The sequence below is a fragment of the Schistocerca cancellata genome, chromosome 2 (genome assembly GCF_023864275.1).
Source record: "Schistocerca cancellata isolate TAMUIC-IGC-003103 chromosome 2, iqSchCanc2.1, whole genome shotgun sequence".
Lineage (NCBI taxonomy): Eukaryota > Metazoa > Arthropoda > Insecta > Orthoptera > Acrididae > Schistocerca > Schistocerca cancellata.
In genome coordinates this window covers 753,058,148-753,081,520 of record NC_064627.1, presented here as the reverse complement: position 1 = coordinate 753,081,520, position 23,373 = coordinate 753,058,148, and the positions used below count along the sequence as shown (strand labels likewise).

The 23,373-nt window shown below is 41.2% G+C and overlaps 1 protein-coding gene across 1 annotated transcript in view; it reads right to left on the bottom strand.

Moving 5' to 3' along the window:
* Window positions 1-8,695: 8,695 nt before the first annotated feature.
* The window catches only part of LOC126162571 (uncharacterized), a 35,331-nt gene continuing 20,653 nt past the window's right edge, over window positions 8,696-23,373 (bottom strand). Inside the window, exon 3 of the mRNA XM_049919162.1 lies at window positions 8,696-9,648. Coding sequence (XP_049775119.1) covers window positions 9,496-9,648 — 153 coding nt within the window. The 3' untranslated portion in view covers window positions 8,696-9,495. The remainder of the gene's footprint in view (window positions 9,649-23,373) is intronic.

Genomic DNA, 23,373 nt, shown 5'->3' with positions numbered 1-23,373 from the left:
CCATAGACACGGGTTCCCAGGTAGATGCCGTGTTTCTTGACTTGCGCAAGGCGTTTGATACAGTTCCCCACAGTCGTTTAATGAACAAAGTTAGAGCATATGGACTATCAGACCAATTGTGTGATTGGATTGAAGAGTTCATAGGTAACAGAACGCAGCATGTCATTCTCAATGGAGAGAAGTCTTCCGAAGTAAGAGTGATTTCAGGTATGCCGCAGGGGAGTGTCGTAGGACCGTTGCTATTCACAATATATATAAATGACCTTGTGGATAACATCGGAAGTTCACTGAGGCTTTTTGCAGATGATGCTGTAGTATATCGAGAGGTTGTAACAATGGAAAATTGTACTGAAGTGCAGGAGGATCTGCAACGAATTTACGCATGGGGCAGGGAATGGCAATTGAATCTCAATGTAGGCAAGTGTAATGTGCTGCGAATACGTAGGAAGAAAGATCCTTTATCATTTAGCTACAATATAGGAGGTCAGCAACTGGAGGCAGTTAATTCCATAAATTATCTGAGAGTAGGCATTAGGAGTGATTTAAAATGGAATGATCATATAAAATTAATCGTCGGTAAAGCAGATGCCAGACTGAGATTCATTGGAAGAATCCTAAGGAAATGCAGTCCGAAAACAAAGGGAGTAGGTTACAGTACACTTGTTCGCCCACTGCTTGAATACTGCTCACCGGTGTGGGATCCGAACCAGATAGGGTTGATAGAAGAGAGCAGCGCGCTTTGTTACAGGATCATTTAGTAATCGCGAAAGCGTTACGGAGATGATAGATAAACTCCAGTGGAAGACTCTGCAAGAGAGACGCTCAGTAGTTCGGTACGGGTTTTTGTTGAAGTTTCGAGAACATACCTTCACCGAGGAGTCAAGCAGTATATTGCTCCCCCCCTACGTATATCTCGCGAAGAGATAATGAGGATAAAATCAGAGAGATTAGAGCCCACACAGAGGCACACCGACAATCTTTCTTTCCACGAAAAATACGACACTGGAATAGAAGGGAGAACCGATAGAGGTACTCAAGGTACCCTCCGCCACACACCGTCAAGTGGCTTGTGGAGTATGGATGTAGATGTAGATGTAGACCATCCACTGTGATGAGGAAGCCCACGATCTTCTGCAACTCGAAGAGGCTGTCATATGCGAAGTCGCGTGCTGTTTGCACAGCGACGAAGAACAACGACGGTGGCCTCTTCTTATTTGTTCAGTTATGGGCCTTTGCTACTGCATCCTCAAGGCCAGAACGTAGCAGCCCTACGTGGGCTGCCTTCTCGTCGAAAAGCCAAGGCAATCGCCTGATGATCGCTGTAGTTTCCTTCTCATGCTACTTTGGTGACGTCTTCTTCTTCGTAGGCTGCGCTACAATGTAAGCAGCCACAACGCTCTTCAGTGCCCTGAAGTCTGCCGCATTTCCTGGCTGCAGCTTGATTATGGCATTAGAGTCTATAGACTCGACGCCGAATTCGAGCTCGCTGCAGTCGACCACCACATCGTACAGTTCGGTCCAGTCAGTACTTCCGCAGTGGATTTACAGAGGCAGGGCAGGTGTACAGCCATCATCGTTCTTCTCCTGCCGATCGGCAGACTCTCTGAGACGCGCGACCCATGGTCCACTCGCTGGGTCAGCTTCCTTTCGCCCACCTCATTTGCCCATGCCGTTGCAAAAACGACGCATTTTCAATTTGATTTTTACCAACGCCATGACACAAGCACGTCTTCTTAGTTCCTCTTCAGTCTCGACATCGGAATGCACAACAGCCGTAGTGCACCCTCTGCAGTTGCTCAGACTGGACTCACACATCGAGTGTAATTTTTTTTCGGTAAATTTCATTCTTTTCTCTTATGAAGTTCATGTATATTGACACTTGCTCGACGAATGACTTAAATTAAGGTTATTCTGTTTGCATCTTTATTATGTTTGTGGTGATGCCAAAATGGGGCATTTGGTGAGGGAATAGTTACTACCGTCTCGTAATTGGGACTGTAGGAGCAGTTGCAAGGGACAATTCTGTCATGCGACTTACAGCTGTGGGGAAACCTCCAAAAACTCTGGCCAGAACTGTTTGTGTTTCCTTCTTCTGGAAGTCTTCTCATCACCTCCAGTAGGCCCTGCCGTCCATTCATATCGTCCTAGTATTTGGACCGCTCCTTGATGGACACCAGTCTACTTCCACAAATGACTAGGGCGGTTGCACGCTTTGGACTAGCTGCTCTGGTCAGTGACGGCGCTCGGAAGATGTGACTGCCTCAACGACTCTTGTTCTCTGTGCCGCTCTGTTGACGACTACATTTTTGGTTGTGTTCTTGCTGTTTGACGTCTCAGGCCGACCCTTGTGGTCCAGTATGGGAATCTACATCTCTTGGTAATCTAGAGGGCAGCCTTCCGTCTGGAAGGCCGCAGAAAAGTCCGTTTGTGCTCCTGTCTGTGGCGCTCGCGACTCCACTTCCGGCCGACGTTGGTAGGCTTCTCTCTGCAGGCTTCCATCTCTGCGTGGAGCGTCATCGTAAACCGGGACGCAGCTTCTTATACGGCGGCGTCAACGTTGGCACCTGGATCGTCCCCGCAGACTTCTGCGCCGCCTTCTGCCACTGCGGCATCTTGGATTTCTCGGTGGTCCGCTGCTGACAGCCTGCCTGCCTCCGCTCTGCCACTCTCAGCCGTCTTCCCCCTCCACCACTCTCACTGACGGAGGGGCAGCCGGCTGCGCGGGAAGGGAGGCCGCTTCGGCCTGGACTCTGTTCTGCTCTGGCGGCGAATTCAAGTCCTTTCCGAATTTTCGCCTCCTTCGACGTCTCATCTTGGCTTGGTCGGTGTCTGCCGAGCTCGCCTGTTACATCATCTTCCTCGCATCATCTTCCTCGCTTGGGACGCCTCTCCCTCTGTTGCATCTCGCCAGCGCTGTTGCGGCCAGCAGCAAAAAACTCTGCAGCCGTATCAGCTTGCGAAATGCGACCCACTGAAGGGGGTGCACATCGATTGCTCTTCTTCCTTCCGTGGGCAAGCTTGACTCGCGTGTTTGCCAGCGCACGTGAACACTGACTGCGACAGTATTTTGCCATATGACCCTCTTGTTGACACAACACTGTGGCTTAGTCTTGAGTTCTGCTGGGAGAGGGTACACTTGCCAGTTAAATCCCATGAGCTTGTTCGGATCTTAGATTCTGTGGCTTCCTTTTTTCTTTGCTGGTTCTCGATTATGTCTGCAGCTAAGACGAAGAGCGTGGCTTCTTCTTATTGGTTCAATTATGTAGCCTTACAGCCACATCCCCGAACCCGACACTCAGCAGCCCTTTGCGGTTTGTGTCTTCCTTGCACAGACATGGCGTTTAGTTTTGCTAAGCGTGCACTGCTGAGGTGGGGTGGCTTGCATGCCTCAGTAATACAGATAGCCCTACCATAGATGCAGCCACAATGGAGAGGTAACTGTGGAGAGGCCAGAAAATCTTATGGTTCCTGAAGAGGAGAAGTAGCCTATTCAGTAGCTGCAGGGGCAGCTGTCTGGATAATTGTAACATCAGCCAACATGACATTGCTGTGCTGGTACTGGGAATGGCTGAAAGTACTGTTACTTTTCCCGAGGAGATGCAGCTCTGCTGTATGGTTAGATAATGATGGCGTTCTGTCGGGTAAAGTATTCTGGAGGTAAAACAGTCCTCCATTCTGAACTCAAAGTAGGGGCTACTCAGGAGGATTCTGTCATCAGGAAAAACAAATCTGGCATTCTAGAGGTTAGAGGGTGGAATGTTAGATCCTTTAATTGGATAAGTAGGTTAGAAAATTTAAAAAGAAAAGTGGATAAGTTGAAGTTAAATACAGTGGGGATTAATGAAGTTCAGTTGCACGGTGAACTGGACTTCAGAACAGGTGAGTACATGGTTATAAATACAAAAATAAATGGAGCTAAAGAAGGAATAGGTCTCATAATGAATGAGAAAATAAGCATGAGGGTAAGCTACTGTGAGCATCATAGTGAAAGCCTTATCGTAGCCAAGATAGATATAAAACCAACATCCATCACAGTAGCATACGTTTATGTGCAAATAGGTCCATAGAAGATCAAGGAATTCAAAGAATGTATCATGAGAGTAAAGGAATTATTCAAATAGTTAAAGGAGAGGGCAATTTAACTGTGATTGATGACTGGGGCTAGAATTCGGTGGTAGGAAGAGACGGAAAAATAGTAGAAGAATTTGGACTGAGAAGAAGAAAGGAAAGAGATAGGTGTCTGATAGAATTTTGCACAGAGCATAATTTAATCGTCGCCAACATTTGTTTTAAGAATTATGGAAGAAGGTTGCATGCACGGAAGAGGTCTGGAGACACAGGGAGGTTTAAGAGTGATGATATAATGCTAAGATATAGATTTTGTATCAGATTTTAAACTGTAAGAAAGTTTCAGGGTCAGATGTGGACTCTGACCATAACTTACTGATCTTCAGACAGAGATTTTGTCCCTGCGTCTGACCCTGAAGCTGTACGGACTCGCGAGCTGGACATAACTCAGTGTAGCTGGGGAAGTGCTGCTTCTCCCCAGTATGTCTAAGCTGTAGTAAAAAAAATGGTTCAAATGCCTCTAGGCACTATGGGACTTAACATCGGAGGTCATCAGTCCCCTAGACTTACACTACTTAAACCTAAGGACATCGCACGCATCCATGCCCGAGGCAGGATTCAAACCTGCGACCGTAGCAGCCGCGTGGTTCCGGACTGAAGCGCCTAGAAACCGCTCGGCCACCGCGGCCGGCCCAAGCTGTAGTCGGTCAGTAATCTTTGAGGGTTTTTTATTTTTTTAAGGATATTCGCAGTAACATTTCATTTCGCTTAGTACCTTTTTTCACGATTTTGCCAAGCATTTATTTAACTTCTTTTCACAGCAAAGGAGTCGATTTTTGCCATAGTGAAATCTGTATCCCCACATCTTGCTCACTGTAGTGCCAAGTTCCTGTTATCAGTAGACCACGGATTTTTAGGTCGTATAAAGTGTGTTTTAGGCACCTAAAATAGGCTCCTTCAGTAGTTCATTTAGGTTATATAAAACCTAAAATAGGCTCTAATAAAAATGATGCAGAGAAAATAAAAATAAATTAAAATACAGTGTTGGCAGTATGAACATCTTATTAGTCATTAAAACAAGGAGAATGAATATTTACACAGTTACAGAGCACAGCAATCTACAACATTAATGTTGAACATAACTCCAAATATTTTTGAGTTCCTACAACATAAAGATCTCCGTAAAAAAGATGTGGCAGTGGTTTAATTAATACATTCGTAGTTTCACATATTCTGACCATAGTTGGCTTCACAATAAATAACCAAAACCTTTCCTAGGTTTTCTAGTGAAAAACTGTGGCGCTTGTCAGTCAGAATCAATTTATACGCTGAAAAAGAATGTTCTACATCAACAGATGTGACTGGGGCGTACTTCATTTTCGGCACATGTTGGACAGGAATGCTGCAGTCAGGAGTGCTGGATTTTTCACTAAGTATGTCGGCAGCTGCACACAACTCCTTCAGGCCAGTGTTCTTCTGCAAAACCGTTTGCATTTTTGCCCGTACTTTTTCCCCTACTTCACCTGGCGCTTCATAAATTTTCATTTTGACTTCTTCAAGCAAAGAAATATTGTCTCCCTGAGCCTTCTAATTGTGAAATTATTCTTGCCATAAATGTGTAGTGGGCCTTAATGTAAGATAAGTCCCGTTTTAAAGAAGAATCTTTGAGTAACTCCATTGCTGCAGTTACGGAGGCAGCATCCTCCGGTATATTTTCAACCACCTTCTGGACAGCTGAGAGACGCGTACTCTGCTATTCTGCTGCTATCAGCCACGTGCCCCAGCGGGTGACAACAGGCTCTGGCGGCAATGAGACATCTGGAAGCTGTTCTTTGAATGCCTGTATTCTTGATGGTGCCTTAACAAAAATTTTCTTCACCATAGATATTACTTTATTTACTTCAGGAAATTGTAGCCTTACTTGCTCTGCTATGCGGTTGATCCCATGCACTACACAAGTTACGTACAGCATCAATGGGTAGAATACTTTTAATAGTTGAAACGCTGCTATCATATATGCAGCAGCATCAGTGATGGCCAGAAGCACCTTATTCTCATCCACTCCGATTGGGTATAGCAGCTTAATCCCATTGTTCACAAACTGTGCTATTGTTTGTTGGTTAGTTTTTGCAAGCTGTTTTGAGTAAATCAAATAAGCCCTGGATGGAGCATCTGGGTCTAGCTTGCCAATAATCAGGTTTGCAATGTAACGGCCAAGACTGTCAGTAGTTTCATCCACAGAAATCCATATACAAGATTCTCCAACATCTTCTCGGATTCTGTGCAATGCAGCATTGTAAGCTGAACCCACATAATTCCTACGTAAAGTTGATTCTGCAGGAATAGACTGATGGCAGTACTTCTCAAGAAAACCTCTGAAAATAGGGTTTCCTAGTTTCCGAAAGGGGATGTTTGCTGCCACAAGTACATGACACGAATCACTGCAGAACTTGTTTTTTTCGGCGGATTCACCAGATTTATTGGTTAAAAGAGTTTGCTTCAATTTTGACTTTCGTTCAACATTAGCTTTATGTGCGATTCCATCTGCATGCCGAGGTAAGTGAGATTTCTTAACACTCGAAACCTAATACGAGAGAAAAGGGAAATGCAGTTCAGAATCGCATATAAAGAGTATTTCGTACTACTAAAGGATAGCGATAAAAAAGAATCCTAAGTGACAGGAAAATAAGAAGTCTGAGAAAAACATCAACTAACCTCCTTGTTGCATGCTTGGCAGAAAATAATTTCCCCATCTGTTGTATAATGCGGAAAATCTTGCAGCCACTGCCTTATATGAGTAGACTTTGAACTAGCTGTTTTCGGCATGGCGTAGTATTCTCACACAGAAACTTTATTTTGCACTTAGCACGAAACAGAGTAGTTTGATAGGACTGCCTGTAGACAGCAGCGAGAAAATGCGCGAAGGGCAGTAATTTAGCTATAGAGGGCGTCTACGATTAACATTGTGATTTTTTAATCCGTGCTCAGCTTAAGGCCTATGACACCGTTTCTTTGCGAAAATACACAGCTGGCCAGAATCCTACGAACGAAATATATTCAAATATAACATTTAGTACTCCCACGTTCGATTCTAATGTGTAACTCAAATCTTTGACCGGTTCCCATTCGCTCACCGAAGTTAAGCACTGTCGCGCTCGGCGTGTGCTTGGATGGATGACCATTCAACCGCGCCAGAGTGTTGTTGGTAGTAAGGCAAGCAAAGGAATTGTAAACAGTCTCTATTGACCTTCGCCTTCGACGAGACGTAAAGCCCTAAGTTTACATCCTTTCTCTAATCCTTGAAAACACAAGAACTCTATGTCAGATTAACGAAATAGGTACTTTTTAGGATTTTTATGCCGAAATAGGCAAAATTAGGCGTCAACGTCGAAATACGCAATTTTAGGTCCTAACGGTATTCAGTTTAGTTAATCATGAAACGCATAAATACCAACTTATATGCAAATTGGAGCTTAGGAAAAAAATAGGTTTTAACCTAAAGATCCGTGATCTATTTTTTACATATGAATAATAAAACACCTATAAAGAGTATTTGGTATTAACAGGGATAGCGATATAAAATAATAAAAAAGACCGAAGTGTTAGGCAAATACGAAGCATGAGCGCATATCAACTAGCCACCTTACTGCACGCTGGGCAGAAAACATTTTTTTCCATATGTCGTATAGTGTGGAAAAACTTGGAGCCACTGTCTTATATGATGAAATAGGCACTTTTTAGGATATTAAAGCCGAAATAGGCAAAAATAGGCACTAACGTCGAAATAGGCTTTTTTAGGCCCTATAGAATTAACGCTATTAAACGCATAAGTACAAATTTTTATGGAAATAGGAACTCTGGAACAAAATAGGTTTTTACCTAAAATCCGCGGTCTAGTTATCAGTTCCTTGCATGTTGGATTAGTGCCCAAATTTGCAGCATGGATAATGCGATTATTTCTGTCATACTGGTGTAGGTTGATTCCAGGGTGGTTACTAGACGTAACATTTTTCATTCCGTCTTCCCTGATTTCTTGTGACGCATGCATAGGTGTATGAAGTATGAATTATATAATTTATTGCTTTCACCTGTGTATTGATAGTGTTCTTGGAACACAGGTTTTGTGACTGTGTGATTTTCCCTACGTGTGTATATGTGATTGTAAAATAAACTGTGTAGTGACTGGACTTCCTTTTTCTATTATTTCTACAGTCATGTAACTTCTGCCACAGTTAATTGGTGATTTTAGTAGAACTATTAGCCATTGTTCAAGTATAGGGGCCAGTTTTCCTTAATTCCGTTGCGTATATCTTAATTCATGTATGTGAATAGTGGAGAGCATCCTGACTGCCAGAAAATCAAGCCAGCACCACACATTAAACACCAGTCACGTCGAGACTCACGACAGGCACCTTACAAAGTTTAATTTAAAATGCTTTGTGTATACAGTGAAAACAGTTAGAGATACACATCTTGCTGAAAATACTGAGTATGCTGGTGACATGTGCTGGAACACTCACTGACAAGAATTGCCTGGTAGATGTAGCTGCTGGGAAACCGTAAGGATGGAGACAGGGCCTCACATTTGAGCAAGGAATCTGCACTTTATTAACATAAAATTCACAATACACTTTTACAGAAAATTTGTAGTCAACAGGGTGAACATTAATTAAACCGACAAACTGCAGTGACGTACAGATATTCAAAATGGCTTCCATGGGATGCAATGCACGCTGTCACATATCGCATCATGGATTGCCGCACTCTTTCGTACTTTGGCGGGCCACTTGCTTGGAGCTTGTACTAGCTTTCCTAGAACCCGGTCCTCCAAATCTGGTGTACGCACAATCCGCCACCTTCTTGCTCGTTCGTCTGTCTGGAAGGACCCATGATCACACAAAAACCCAAAAAGGGGTTGAAATGTTGTGTGATGTGGTTTGTGTCTGTGGGGGTACCCGTTTTGGTATGGCCATGTTGCCTCTCGACCGTTTCCTTCTGCTTGGCCGTCCACAAACACCATCTCGGCTTATTACCTACTTGAATACCAGACCATTTAGCTGCTTACAGTACGCTGCGTCAATAATACAGCCTGCAATATACAAGGATCACACGGTACGTGATCAAAGGGACTTTCATTCGTCAGCACCATTTACCATGGCAACGATGCATTTCCGGACACATGTTCATAGGACCTTTTCTCCTCCATTTCCAGTCACGAATCCGTCCTTGCAGTTCGTCAGTGTGTCGGTTCACCATGTTGGCTATATCAATAAAACAATGGTGGAAAGTGATTAGGAAGTCTGCAGTCACGTAAGTAATCTTTGAGATATTTCTTCTGTAGTTACAACAGAGGAAATGAGCTTGTTTTGGATAACTGCTACGAACCACTGGTCACATAGTCCACAAAAGCACAATACTCCTGGGTGGTCACCGCTGCTGTTCCCGTAGGCGAGGCATGAGGCAGGTCTCAACCAGTTCCTCCACAGCCTCTGTAATCCTCGAACGATAGTGTTCTTCATGCTGGTATGTGGCCTTCACCGGGTCGTTAAGGTCCAATACCAAACTCCTCAGGTCGAAATCCTGTGGAACAATGACGCATTCAATTAATTTATACTATTTCCATACCACTAGGATCTAAAACACTTTAATAACATTCCTCAAAACACATGAGTTTTTCATTGATAGGGAGGAAATACAGAGCCAGATGAGTGATTTATAAAATGTACAAGAAATAGTGTGGATAAAATAAGCTCTTATTATACAATGGAATGAGCCCAAATGCCTTTTACTGGTGCTAGTATCTAAGTTCTACACGAAGATGCAAGAAAGCAAGTAACAAAAGTTGGCAACGTGCATAAAAGTCAAGGAGTACGAAAGCTGTTGAAATTACTCTTCTTGCTAGAAAAGTGCTCTTGCTCTATTATGTATGAGTATGTGGTTGGTATGTTCCCCATTTTCTTAAGCAGAGACGGTTTGCTGTTCCATCATTGAAGAAAATTAACTTACATTTCCGCACCAGAAATGAATTCACAAAACTCTACCACAGTTACGAAGGGATTGAACGGAAAGAGCACAGAATGGTAAGCCAGCGGTCACGGAGTCGTGTCCATATGTGGAAGCTTATTTTTGTTTTCAGTTTTTATCTTACTTACATTGCAAATAAACTGAAATAATGTTCAGCATATTGCATTCTATTACAGGCATGAAAAGGCAAAGGCAAATTTGAGACTGGGAATAAATTCTGCAGAATGGGGTTATAAGGCGTAAACTTGAACTTCGTACATAATATTAGATACTTTTATTATTTTAGAGTTGAGAATTACACGTGCTGGGGTGATGTTCGTTGTAAGGTAATATTCGTCGTGAAAAAAAGGAAAGCAGTAATTTTCTCGGCTTCTTACGTTATAAGCGCCGCATTTTTACAATACATGGTTGTTTTGAAGTTCCTATAGAAAAACAAACTTTGTTAACATTCATAAAATGTTCGTTCTTACCGCACAATTTGGCAGCCAGCCGCCCGTAACGTACCATTCAGTCAAATATTGGTGAGTAAACCGGTGATGTATCATGGAATGTATTTTGATAGTCTTCTTGGGATGTGATTTCTTTTTCTCTTGCTATAAGATCGGTTTTGAACGTTTTTTGATAAAATTCTTTAGCTGACGGCTAAAGTAAACATCGCAGAGCTACACTAGTGGGGAGCATTTGAGGTGAATCATTTTAATATTGCACGATTGGCAATACCTTTTCATCATGACAAAACTCGTTGTACAACGAAATAAGTAAATCAAATAATTTGACAATTCGAAGGCTTCCTTTACCAGGATACAGATTAGCTGGCTGTTTTTCAAGGAGTTCCTTGCGGGGTGGGGGAGTGGTCATGTATATAAAAAACAGTATTCCATTTGAGTCCATAGACATATCACGGCACTGCACTGAACAGATATCTGAATATTGTGCAGGGGCAGTGGAATTTAGTGACACTAAACTTCTACTTGTTGTTGTTTATAGGTCCCCTAACTCTGACTTGAGAGCATTTCTGCTCAAGCTAGAGAGGGTTCTTGATTCACTTTATATGAAGTACCAGAAATTATTGTATGTGGTGACTTCAGTATAACTTTTGTATTTGATGGTGCAAGAAAAAGGATGTTGGTAGTCCTAAATTCATATGACCTGATGTAGACTATGTATTTTCCAACTAGGGTGCAGGGGAACAGTAGCACAGCCATAGACAATATTTTTATTCATTCTTCTTTACTAAGTGGGCTTTCTATTAGTAAACATGATGCACAAATTTTAAGATTAAAAGGCTTTTGTACTCAAAAAAATGTCACATATAATTATAAACTATGTAGGAAAGTTAATCCAACAGCAACAGAGAGTTTTTTAAATCTCGTCAAGGAACAACAGTGACAGAATGTTTATAATGCTTCCCATAACACATTTATCATGGTCTTTGAGAGTTGCTTTCCATTAGAACGCTCTAGACGGGTTACTAGCAGTAAAAGGCCGCCCTGGCTGACTAGTGGGATAAGGATATCATGTAGAACAAAGCGGGAATTATATCAAAATGTTAGAAGTAGTCACAATCAAGCTGCAGTAGCCCATTACAAACAGTACTGTAAGGTGCTTAAAAATGTTACTAGGAAAGCAAAGAGTATGTGGTATGCAAATAGAACAGCTAATTCACAGGATAAAATTAAAACCATATGGTCAGTTGTAAAGCTAGTGTCTTGTCAGCAGCACAAGGACGACGATATAAAGTCAGTTCATAGTAAAAAAATTTATGTTACTTATAAATGATATATATATATATATATATATATATATATGAATAGTATTTAACAATCGTTTCTGAACATTGCTGTTGAATTAAATAAAAATTTAGTTTCTAAAGGGAACCATACAATTCTCTTGACAAATGCCTTTCCGAGATTGATGTATGAAATACTCCTCTGTGATACAGACAAGGGGGAGACAGAGACAATAATTACATCACTGAAGACTGAGGACTCTCATGGATATGATGGAGTGCCTAGCAGAATATTAAAGTACTGTGCTGCACATGTTAGCCCTGTGTTTAACCATATTTGTAATTTTTCCTTTAGGAATGGTCAGTTTCCTGAACGGTTAAAGTACTCAGAAGTAAAGCCGCTTTATAAAAAGAGAGAAAGGGATAACGTAGACAGTTTTAGACCTATTTCTATGCCATCAGTGTTTGCTAAAGTTATTGAAAAGCCTGTATATGTAAAGATAATTTATCATTTCATACCACATAAATTTCCTATCAAATGTACAGTTCGGCTTTAGAAGTCGTTTAACAACTGAAAATGCTATATTCTCTTTTCTCTGTGAGGTACTGGACGGGTTAAACGAAAGTTTTCGAACGCTAGGCATATTTTTTTTTGATTTAACTAAGGGACTTGATTGTGTTGATCACAAAATATTGCTCCAGAAGTTGGACCATTACAGAATACGGGGAGTAACTCGCAATTGGTTCACCTCTTACTTTAGCAACAGACAGCAAAAGGTCATTATTCACAGTATTGAGAATGGCTGTGCTGTGGGGTCTGAGTGGGGTACAGTCAAGTGGGTGTGCCCAGGGATCAGTGTTGGGGCCACTCCCATTCCTTAATTATATAAATGATATGCACTCTAGTATTATGGGTAACTCTAAAATATTTCTGTTTGCTGATGACACTAGGTTGGTAGTAAAGGATATTGCGTACAACATCGGCTCAGTTTCAAATAGTACAGTTCATGACATAAGTTCTTGGCTTGTAGAAAACAAAATAACACTAAATCACAATAAGACTCAATTTTTACAGTTTCTAACACACAATTCAACAAAACCTGACGTTTTAATTTCACAGAATGGGCATACGTTTAGTGGAACTGAACAGTTCTAGGTGTTCAGATAGATAGTAAACTGTCGTGGAAAGCCCACATTCAGGATCTTGTTCAAAGACTTAATGCTGCCATTTTTACCATTCGAATGGTCTCTGAAGTGATCTACTTTGCTTATTTTCATTCGCTTGTGTCGTAAGGTATTATGTTTTGGGGTAACTCTTCCCATTCTAGAAGGATATTTTTGGCTCAGAAATGGGCGGTTCGGGCAATAAGTGGTGTAAGTTCACGAATCTCTTGTCGAGCCCTGTTCACGAGTCTGGGTATTTTGACATTGGCCGCTCAACATATATATATATATTACTTATTGTCATTTCTAGTTAACAATATTAGCTTGTTCCCAAGAATAAGCAGCTTTCATTCAGTTAATACGCGGCAAAAATCAAACCTGCATTTGGATCGGACTTCCTTAATTTCCGTGCAGAAAGGTGTGCAGTATACTGCTGCATCCGTTTTCAATAAGCTACCACTAGAATTCAAAAACCTTAGCAGTAATCCATGCGCTTTCAAATCGAAACTGAAGAGTTTCTTCATGGGGCACTACTATTCTGTCGAGGAGTTCCTTGAAAAATTAAGCTGATTCTTGTAATTGTTGATTGCGTTTACTTAAACTTATGGCTTGACTTTTTTCGGGTTCATAAACATTTTATTTTATCTGTTATTACTTTTATGTTGTAATTTCATGTACTGACACGTTGCATGACCTTGGAGATTTGCTCCTCAATTTGGTCCTAAGGAAATTGACGTGTAAATAAAAAAAAAAAGATTTGTTTGTCTTTCCCACGAGTCAGTTAACAGAAGAAATTTGTTCTCTTGTACGTAGGGCTTCATCATATTATTCAAAATATTTTTAAGTTTCTCAGGTTTTGACGAAGGACTGACGACATTGCTATATACTGCAGCGTACTCGTCCACCATCTTGTGAATTCTCGGTCTAAATGAGCACGTACTGTATTGTAGGTATACCTAAACAGTTGGCAATAATTTTACAGAAAGGGGTACTTTGTTCATGTTTCGGTTTATTTCCAGTGTAAGTAATATTTTACATTTGCATTTAATTGATGATCCATCAACTAGGTAACTGAATGGATCATTGCTCTTTTTTTTGTTTTTTACTAATCGTACTAGTATATACTTACGATTTTACAATCAAATAAAAACTTTAAAAATTTTAAACTGAAAAAATAAGAAAAATTTAAGTAAAGATCATTTGATTAGGAGGAAAAAAAAGAAGAAAACAGAATAGAATATGTGCGTGCCATTCCAAATGTGAGGATCTCAGTAGTACATTTTGAGTCATTCGCGTCTGCATGGCATACTGACATCTAGTCCTAGTGATTTACTGACCGTGGTCTAGCGGTTCTGGCGCTGCAGTCCGGAACCGCGGGACTGTTACGGTCGCAGGTTCGAATCCTGCCTCGGGCATGGGTGTGTGTGATGTCCTTAGGTTAGTTAGGTTTAAGTAGTTCTAAGTTCTAGGGGACTTATGACCTAAGATGTTGAGTCCCATAGTGCTCAGAGCCATTTGAACCATTTGAACCATTTACTGACCGTAGGGAAGCATCTCCGAGTGAGAGTTGAGTCGCTGCCTTTGGTCTGTCTTCTATGCCCTTCTATTCTTTGTGCTATCGCATTCTAATTTAATTGAAGTCATTGTATCGTTCTGTGTGTGTGATTGGACAATTTCATTTATATACAATCCAGTTATCTAATGGCACTGTTTCTACGCTATAGCTGTTACGGATTTAACGTGCCTTTTTAGGGCATATCATGACATGTTTATAGATAGTTATAATGTACAGATATTATTTCTTGATGTCCTCTAATTTGGGAATTGTTAGTCGTCAGTCTGTAAGTGTTGTGTGCCCCATTTCGCTTCCACTGTATCACTCATTGTAGGGAAACGATTTTAAAATGCAAATTATGGTCAGAAAAGGAGGGAAAAAGGTTTTGAAAATTCATACAAAAAGATGCAAAAAAGATGCTGATGAAATTAGTTCATCTGGGTTTAAACCAGCTACATTAACTTTCTTTGTCGCATTTACAAGATTCTGTTATATTGGGCTTGGTTCTGTTAAACTGGATTGCAAACACCATTTCGATGTTTATGACACTAAGTCGCTGGCGCTTTGAGCTCAATAGCTCCTTATGTATGGAGAAACGTCTCTCTACAGAAACCTATGGAGCATAGTTTGCCAACACCCGTAAAGAAAGTCCAGTCTAAGTTACATAGGTTTCCACATCTGAATTGTTCTTCAAATTTAATTCGAATATGTCTTTAGCAAATCCACCAAGGATGTCCCTAACACATATTAACTTTTTTCTCTGATCCTCCTCCTCCACACCATCTTCTTTCAAACTCTGAATCACATCAAGCAAATAATTCTAGCACTACACTGCAAAATGTTCCAACTCTAGATCTTTCTTGTTGACTAATTGCTGGACCTTCTTGATGGTTGCTACGCACATTGATTCTGGAGCACATATGAAGGATTTGATTTTATCAAAGTTTTCGCATAATAAAACTGTTTATCTCTTCCAAGTATCCGACCTTGTCATGACAGAAAACTATGGAAGGTGGAGCCCTGTCATTTCTTGAACAAAACCTGACGACGACTGGGAGCCTTTACCAACATTTTTTTCAGCAGCAATGAAGTCATTTACCCTGCAGTAATTCTCCCCGATGTTTTCGCAAATACGGTGTAGATCGTGTGCAATATATGACACATGGTTGAAGTTGGGGTATGTGTCCTTCAATTGTCGAAAAGTCGAAAGTATAGCTGCCCCCTGACCACAGGTTCGCACATCAGTCGTTGAATGATTGCATTCCGTGTAGGCATTTGTCATCTCCAATTAGTATATTTTAAGAAGCATGGGTTTTTCCCATCTATCAAATGACGGAAAAACAAACATATTCAAAATATAACTTTGCAGTTCCTCAATAGTTTCATCTGAAACGAATCCCACTTCATGTTTTCCGACCGCCTCTTCTATTTTCTCTAAAGCGTTCACATAAATTGGTTGTATGTAACGTTCTTTCAGAGTGCCCTTATCCAGTATTGACCTTTGTGAGTACTTCTCATGCAATGATTTGAATGTAGGATTGTTTTCTTTATGGACTGAAATTCCTGACTGGATTATTTTTGTTTTATTATGACTGTAGTTGACAGAACAAAAGCAGTTTTGTTTATTATGTCCGGTACTGACAATAAAGAAATATGAAACATTTATTTTAACCACTGTATAAAGAATCATTTCTTTAAACTGCTGGTACCATCATCGAATTCTATGAGCCTACTCTCGGTGAAAATCACGCTACACCGTTGTAATTGAAATGCACCACCGAAACGGGGAACGCAAAACGCCTTCGCTGCTATATTATAGCTAAATCGACTTATCGCCCACTGGTCGATGATACAGCTAACTCGACTCAACGCTCACTGAGCGATGAACAAGCGAGATAGCGAGCTGTTATCTCGCTAACTGCGCAGGAGACCCCTACTTGTAACCACGTGAACCAACAACTGACAACTGGCGCTAACGTGAATTATTAGTTCCGATGCGTAAGTTAAAATTCATCTTAAGTCTCTGCCTTTATTTAGTAGAACATTATTGTCTTCTGAAATCGAATGGATCTTTTCGAAACTCCCTTTATATTCGGACCTGTCCCCTCCTCATCCCACAATTTTTTGTATATCCACGCTACAACCGATTTATGTCAGCAAGAAACAGCAACGCGGCATATGAGTAAAACACAACACTGCCAGTATTTGTCTATAGCTGACCATGAATTTGTTCATCTTCACCGTTTCGCAATCCAATAATTTCAGAATCTTAAACATGGCTGTAAACAGCAACGGTAAAGCGATAGTCTTGGAAAGAAGAAAAAACCAACCAAGCAGTTGCATAACATGCGCTATGGTTGGCTGTTTTTTCATTCTTTCCCAAGCGAATTACACTGATGCAAAAAAAACCACAACACCAAAAAATAATTAACGTACAGTATTAAAATTTCGGGAATACATTTGTCTAGGTGGCATGTTAATGTGACTAACATTGCAATATCACACTTTAATGTAAGCGCGGGATCAGACATTGCAAATGTGTAATGCTGGTACTTTAATAGCCGGTGTAACCACCAGAATATTGAACTCAAGCACGTAAACTTGCATGTATTGTGTTGTACAGGTGATGGATGTCAGTTTGCTGGATGGATTTCCATGCCTGTTGCACTTGGTCAATCAATACAGGGACGGTTAATGTGGTTTGTGGATGACGTTGGAGTTGTTGTCCAATAATGTTCCATATGTTCTCGATTCGAGACAGAGCTGGTGATCGAGTAGACAAAGGCAACACGTCGACACACTGAGGAGCCTGCTGGGTTATAACAGCGGTATGCGGGCGAGCGTTAGCCCTTTGGAAAATACCCCCAGGATGCGATTCATGAATGGCACCACAAGAAGTCGAATCACCTGATTGACGTACAAAACAAGGCTACAGGGTACGCGGGACAACCACGACAGTGCTCCTGTTGTCTTACGAAATCGCACCTCAGACCGTGACTCCAGATGTAGGTCCAGTATGTCCAGCACACAGACAGTTTGCTTAGAGACCCTCACCTGGGCTCCTTCTAACCAACACATGAACATCACTGGCACCAAAGCAAAACCAGTTTTCATCAGAAAAAAAAACAGACCTTGTAAGGTGCGGTTTGATTTTTCTAGAACTGCGTAAGGTGAAATGACAAGTTTAAAGTCGCAATATTTCTCACAAAATTACAGCTTTTACACAGTTTACAACTCGCCAACATAAAAACAGCGCAATGGATAACGCATCTTGCCAACATCAGAAAGTGAAATAATTTTACACACAACAATGTCAAATATTAACTCTCTGAAAGATCATTAATCCTAAGCACAATGTTATGAAAGTTTAATTGGAAGTTTCTTTACATTAATCCTAAGCACAATAATACTAAAGTTTAATTGAAAGTTTCTTTACAAAATTGCTCCTACAAATATGTTATGATCTTGGTCAGTACTACGAAAATCGTCCTATTCCGGTTCAAAGTTCGGTACTATTTAAGATGACAAGCAAGTCTACGGTGGATGGTTAGTTAAGTGACAAATCTGAGCGCAAGATTACCCAAGGCCGCTCGAGTTTACAGTGGACTCAAGCTGGTGAACCAACAACATTTATGCCTCTGCACGCGGTATTTACCTTAAGCTGAGATGTGCTGCTGTCTGCAAAGCCGCTCTCTCCCACTGAAATTCCTAAAAAACTAATCTGGCCTTTGCTGAACTTTCCAGCAGAAACTTTCCCTATGTTTTCTGATATGCGAGAAAACACGTACTCAGCCCTAGTCTTTTTATGTGGCGATATACACGTCATGGTTGGAGCAGCGTGCATAATTATAGTGCCCTCTCAGTTCTCGCGAGAACAATTAAGTAATTTGGCTGGTTCGTTTCTCCACAGTTGGAGCTAAACGTTGCTACAGCTAATTTCTAGCTGAGTGCAGCCACTGTGAATGCAGTGTCCACACAAATTTCTTCTGTGCGTTGTATGGAGCGTTAAGCCCTCCGTTCTGCACTTGACGCCAGTTCAGAGAAGAGACCTCTCAAAGTTTCTCTCTTGTCCTACTCATGGCAGAACTACCTCCCTCCACTTGGGTTCCTTTTTCACGCCAAAGCTTTTTTCGACCAATAGGAGCATTCATCTTATTTTGTAGAAACTCTCTGTACCAATCGCAATGTCCCTTCTATCAACTGCATCGAAACTTCAGTATATTTCTTCTTCCTAGTGCGTTTCCGCCAATCGGACGTTTTGTGCCCATTCTAGACGCCTAGAGTACATTGACCTTTCCGTGTGTCGCACTTGCTGCACGAAAATGCGTCACTGGCTTTTGTTTGTATCCCGTTGGAATTCTGAAACGCAGCTTTCTAAAGCTTTTTTTTTTTTCCTTTGCGCAGAGGTGCCACTACACGCGTCCTCCGGCCCAAATCACCTGGCCCAGGGTCGCTGACCTTCCTCCAGCCACCCCTTTAAGTAGATTCTGTTGTAACCCCCACAGCAGAGCTTCGCTACACCGTTGTGGGGCTGGCTTTTCAAAACTAAAAGCGACTCGCGTTCCCTGTTCCACCTTCCGCTCAAAGATATGCATTGTATAGGAACGGTGTGTTAATTGCCATCAATTGGCTCTCATCCCTTTTTGCATTAGATACTGATAGACAAATGTTCTCATAACCGCCGAATTATGTTAGGTGTCATCTCCACCTTCTCGTTGCGATATGTAAAGATCTCATGTAAGGTGAAAATCTGACCATTTATTCTGCCACCTTATAACCTAAAATCTACCCTCCAACGAGCTCTATCTTGACACATCTGAAGTAGCTAATGGCGGTGGTTTGGGTTCAGTGGAATGTACGCTACAATAGTCTCTCTCGGAGCTGCTGTTGAAGTAACCGATTTGTACCAGTTCGTTGCGTCACTGTCATGCTAAACGCTGCTTAAATTGCTGCTGCAGGTACCAAAGCCATACGCCGAAAACTATGGTCTTCCACCTCGGTAAAGGCATTCGTGACTAGCATCAACTCACGACGTCCAATTCCAAAACTGACTAACGCTCACGACCGTCACAGCGCCTATTTAAAGCAAACAAAAAATGGCTCTGAGCACTATGGGACTCAACTGCTGAGGTCATTAGTCCCCTAGAACTTAGAACTAGTTAAACCTAACTAACCTAAGGACATCACACACATCCATGCCCGAGGCAGGATTCGAACCTGCGACCGTAGCGGTCTCGCGGTTCCAGACTGCAGCGCCAGAACCGCGCGGCCACTTCCGCCGGCATTTAAAGCAAACCTGATTTGCGTCCTCATAGTAGCGCTACTAGCGCCACTCTTACGCCACTGGGGCGAAATTTGAATAGACAACATCTTTCAGACGTAGAAACCCACAGAACTCTTTCCCAGTGTTGCGACTTTTTTTCCTGTCAATGTATTTCATTTTCAATTGTCATACGAAAGATCGTTTCAAATGTTCTTTTTTTTGCCAGACATTCTGGCAGTGGCACAGTTTGCATAAGGGGCGATCAAAAAGTTTCCATTCGAAGGCCGTACGGTCCTGAACAGGTATGACACTCACGTAAAATCGCCGTGAGCATTGAGGCAATCATCCCACCAACGCACCAGGTTGATGATACCGGTTCCTGCTGCGTGAAGAAGTCGATAACTGTCTGCTGCGCATCCTCGTCCGACAGGAATCATCGACCCTTCAAGGCCTTTTTTTAAAGTGACTGAAGGCGAGATAATCGCATAGGGAGAGAGCAGGACTGTAGGGACAGTACTCGAATGTCTTCCTTGGCGTGACTTCTGCTTTCTGATATTTGCGATATAGGGACATGCATTATCATGAACCAGCACCACCCCTTGACGCAATTTTCACTCCACAGTGGTGGCTTCCGACAGATATGCTGCCCCATACACATTGTTCATTCTCCTATAGACTCCTACCGGTGTTTGTCCTTTGGCAGCCAAGAAAAGAATAAATAGCAACTTGGTCCTGTTTGGACGCATTTGGTAGTGACGTTCTCAAAGTTCACGTTCCAGCAGTTAACGCACGAACGCCGGGGTGATACTAATCCCTTCCCTAACTGTCGGTATTTATACACCCGCATCGGATTCGCGCTACGTTGCATATACGCTGCAGCACTGTAACATTATGATCGCCCCTTATAATTCCAGGGGTATTCCTGATGATATTGGCTGAAAGACGATGGCAGTATTGCAGAAGCAGTCGTAGCTTCCGGTTTATAGTACAGTTCCTGAAGAAATAGTTTGTGTGTTATTGACAGGACGTCGACTAGGGGATACCACAACCGTCGCTTAGCGAACCATTACGTTCATGATCTTCACATCCAGAAACTGAGTCTTCGTTATGAGAAGTGATTATAATCGCTTTTATCTCTGCATTAGTTAGTAATTTGTTGATCATGGAGAGTATTCACGAAGTTACAAAATTACAACAGTCGAGTATCCCAAAGAATTCTCCGCCAGTTGGATTTCATGTGAGCAATAATAAAAAGCAAGTTAGTTATTGAAAACTGACGCGTTATTATATGAGACTAAATTCCTTGATTAGATACAAATGCAACATGGCAGCAAATGATACAGTTGCGGACGGTAAAGTAAAAAGATTTCTGTCTGCGTTATACATAGCCAAACACTACATACATAACAACTACTAATTTGGATGAAGCCCGTTTAAAAATCAATAACACTTCTGAGCTACAAGCAGCTCTAAAAATTAAAGAGAAAATTAGTAAATTTCACAAGTACGTCTGATTTTACAAAAAAAAAAAAAAAAAACAAGAATAAAACCATACTGCTTTTGGGTCATATAAACGCGAACAGAACAGCAGGCCATATGCTCATCTTTAGTCAATAGAACGTATATGAACTACGTGTTAATTTTTAGTGACTGGGCATTTTTATAATTTTGCCATGGCGGTTGGATAAGAGACTGATCTAGTATTCACTTTGCGTCTTACTGTTTGGGCATCGTAGAACACACACTTCTTTTTAAAGCAGCTCAGACTTGTTCTTTTGGACAGTGTGATTGCATTGTCGGTTATAAAATTACTTCAAGTAAGTGGTCAAGTTTACCGAATGACTTAAACTGTACTAAGGCTCATGGAACTCTGCTCTCTGTGCTAGTGAACATTGCCATACCGTAATTAAAACTCCGTTACGATATATCAGAACTTTAATATATTTGGAGTATTAACTGAACAATAACATTTTTTGGCCCAGCAAGTTTGCGAGACAGTTTAAGTGAAACGATCCATCTCATCTCAAAAATTCAAAATTATCAATAGCAATGAGAATTACTGAAGGCTAAAATTAGAACATCTGAGTTATTCCAATATGAACATTCTTTTCATAATAGAATTGGCGTACTGTATTGATCCAGACCAATCTTAGTTTACACACGGGGTGTGAAATAGTCATGGATGATCCCTCATTTGCAGTTTGATCGCTGTAGCAAAGACTGCAACGCTTCAAATTAGAGACGCTCGATGATCTATAACAATCACAAAATATCAATACCAGATGTTTTATTTTCGAGGTATCGATATCGATACTAAAGTGACGTCTATGTTGAAGACAAAAGATCGACCATCGTCCACGCTAACTGCCGCAGATATTGTATATGTGGCAGATGTTTGTGATATTCTGTGATATTCTGAGGTTTATAGAAATGGATACTCGTGAAATTCGCATAAAATACGTTGTAAAGTAATTCCGATAATTAGTATGTTGAAAATAAAAATGTGAGGCGTGGAAGCAATACAGACTACTGGAGGCAGTCTGAAGAGGTAACATCGTAACAGAAATCAAAACGGACATATATGTTCACTTATTTGCCACATGAACGTTGATCGGTTGCAGATTCAAAGACAAACTGTTTCAGCTTACTTTTACACATTTAAGGCAATCAAAACCGTTAAGGATTTATTGGCAGCTGTTAAAACGGAGTCGATGAGGATTGACAACACTTTGATACATTACAGGAAAACAGAAAAATCAAACTTGATTTGTAGAATTTACATTATAATGTAGGACAAGAAAAGAGTAAGTTGCAACCTGGAACAGAAACGGATCAACCATGAAAATTCAATTATTACCTGAGAGATCGCCTTCTAGACCTTCAACAAGATTCATTAGAAGTATGGGATCATATAGAAGTTTTATCTAACCAAAAATGCATTTAGGTATTGGAATTTTATAGAATTTTTTTTACAAGACGTGTGATAGACACTCACTTCTTGAGCCGCACTGATATTTGCTTTGGGCCGCATGTGACCCACAGTCCCTAGGCTAGAAACCTCTGGTTTGTGAGATGTGAGGGATGTTACGAACGTTTCACGTTCACTGTACTTTTTGCGCGTACAACTGGAAGTTAGTGCACCATATAGAGTCCATTTCTTTGTGACTGGAGATAGACATAGACGTCTCAATTTTAAAGAAAAATTCCATATATTAGATACTTTTCAAACGCAGCATTTTATGACCAAACACGAACTAAACTCATAGCGACAACTGTTTTTCATTATAAAGTATTCGAATTTCACGCAGTAGCTTACTTAATGTAGCAATGGCACAATAACTGTGACCATTAACGAAATGATAAGCAGTTCAGCATGAATCTGATGAGATTCGAGACAATCAAAATTATTTACGTTATAGTTTCTTTAATATCGTTTGAGAAAGACTGCAGAGCAGCAAGCGTGCACATACGTCCATTTCTGCAGCGCAGTCGAAGTGGGCAGTGAATGTTTCTCTCATAATGGACAAAATTTGCACTCAGTGGGCAACAGAAAACTGAGACAGCCACCCC